The sequence below is a fragment of the Monoraphidium neglectum genome, assembly GCF_000611645.1.
Source record: "Monoraphidium neglectum strain SAG 48.87 unplaced genomic scaffold scaffold05183, whole genome shotgun sequence".
Lineage (NCBI taxonomy): Eukaryota > Viridiplantae > Chlorophyta > Chlorophyceae > Sphaeropleales > Selenastraceae > Monoraphidium > Monoraphidium neglectum.
In genome coordinates this window covers 1356-3158 of record NW_014008447.1, presented here as the reverse complement: position 1 = coordinate 3158, position 1803 = coordinate 1356, and the positions used below count along the sequence as shown (strand labels likewise).

The window sequence follows — 1803 nt, the reverse complement described above, 5'->3', positions numbered from 1 at the left end:
CCGCCACGACACCCCCAGCCCCCCAACCGCGAACACACATCCCCCAGCCTCCTCCTGCCGCCCCACGCCTGCCTCCCTACCACACGCCATCACTCCCTCCCCCCAACAGCCCCCCCCCTTGGGCATCGGCAGCGCACCTCGTTCCCGGGCGCCGTGTCGACTCCCTCTGTGAGGTCGCGCGCGTTGACCCTGAACTGGGCCTTGGTGGTGTCCCCCACCACGGCGCACACCCCGCGCTCCACCTTGACCACGATGCCGGCCTCGCCCTTGTGGGGGCCGCTGAGCACGCGCACGCGGTCGCCCACCTGGCCAGGGGGAGGGGTGGCGTTTCAGAGAGCGGCGTTGTAGTTGGTGTTGTGGTTGGGTGTTGTGGTCAGGTGTTGAGGTTGAGGTTGGCGTTGTGCTTGTTGTTGGGATTGGTTATTGTTGCGGTGGTGTTGTTGATGTTGACAAGGTGAAATGTATGGGGACGTGGGTGGATGTGGTGATTGCAGGATCAGGACACAAGACAGGGTCGCACCAGCGACGCGTCCAGGCTCGCGCCGCCCCCACCAGCAGCACAGCCCCACAGGCAAGACCCGCAGGCCTTGACCCAAAGGTTACCCCGTGAGGTGCTCAAGCCAGACTCAATCAGTTCAGATCACCGTACAAGATCTCATCAGACCAGATCACCAGATCCAGCCAGATCACACCCCGCCCACCCTGAAGGCCTTCATGATCTCTGATGGCGCCAGCGGCAGCTCCACCTCGTCGACGCCGTCCCCGCCCACACTCCGCACGTGGACCAGCCCGCCCTCACCCTCGTCAACCTTTGGGGGGGGGGGGGGTGCGGGGGAGGACACGCGGCGGCGACAGGGCGTGCGGCGAGAACACTAATGATATGAGGCGAGCACAGGGCGGCGCCGCCCCGCCTGCGCTCCGTGCAAGGCGTGTGTGCGCGACGCGGCGCACGGGTGGCCCGAGCCGTGCCCTGCACCCCCCCAGCTCTGGCTACCTGCCGCGCCTGCCCACAGCAGCAGCAGCGCACCCCTCGCACATGCTCGGACACACACCCCTCCCATTCACCCTCACCCGCAGAGAACCACATGCATAATCCGCCCCCCATATTGCCACACCTCACCCCCATGCGTCCCTCCAAAGGCGCCCCTGCCAGCCCCCCACCTTTGTGACCACCCCCTCCAGGTTGACCAGATCACCGCTGATCACCACAACACGGTCCCCGGGCACAAACACCGCGCGCCGCGCCGCAGCATCGGGCAGCGCCGCCGCGATCTCTGAGAACGAGTCCTGGAGGAGGAGGGCGGGGCGCGGATGGCTAAGACTGTGGGTTTAAGAGTGGTGTGTGTGTGTGTGCGTGTGTGTGTATGTGTGTGTGTGTGTGACAGCCAAAGAGAGAGAGAGACAGAGATAGAGAGAGAGAGAGTGTGTGTGTGTGTATGTGCATGAGTGTGTGTGCATGTGTGTATGTGTGTTGCGTGTGCATGCACACCGTGATTCTGGAGAGATCTGCACGGTGCGCAAGCAACGCGCACACTGCGAGGGCGGCCATCCAGGCGAGCAGCACGCCCCTGGGGCGGCCGACAGTCAGCTCACGACCACATCCACCCGGCCCTCCCAGGCTCTACCCGTGAAGAGGCATCTACCTCCGCGCGCACACATACACACACACCCACACACACGTGCGTGCAGGCACACACATATGCTGCCCCTCGCACCCCTCGCCCCACCCGCTCCTTATACTCTTGCCCCCACTCACTCCCCACGCCCTTCACCCCACCCACTCCCCATACCCTTTCCCCCCAC

At 65.0% G+C, this 1803-nt stretch overlaps 1 protein-coding gene across 1 annotated transcript in view; it reads right to left on the bottom strand.

The window, feature by feature from the left end:
• MNEG_15273 (Putative transcription elongation factor SPT5 like protein) overlaps positions 1-1549 on the bottom strand; it is a gene marked incomplete at both ends in the record, with an annotated part of 2573 nt that extends 1024 nt beyond the window's left edge. Inside the window, 4 exons of the mRNA XM_014036257.1 lie at positions 138-305; positions 702-809; positions 1162-1287; positions 1535-1549. Of these exons, the coding sequence (XP_013891711.1) occupies positions 138-305; positions 702-809; positions 1162-1287; positions 1535-1549 (417 nt within the window). The remainder of the gene's footprint in view (positions 1-137; positions 306-701; positions 810-1161; positions 1288-1534) is intronic.
• Between the last annotated feature and the right edge of the window lie 254 nt (positions 1550-1803).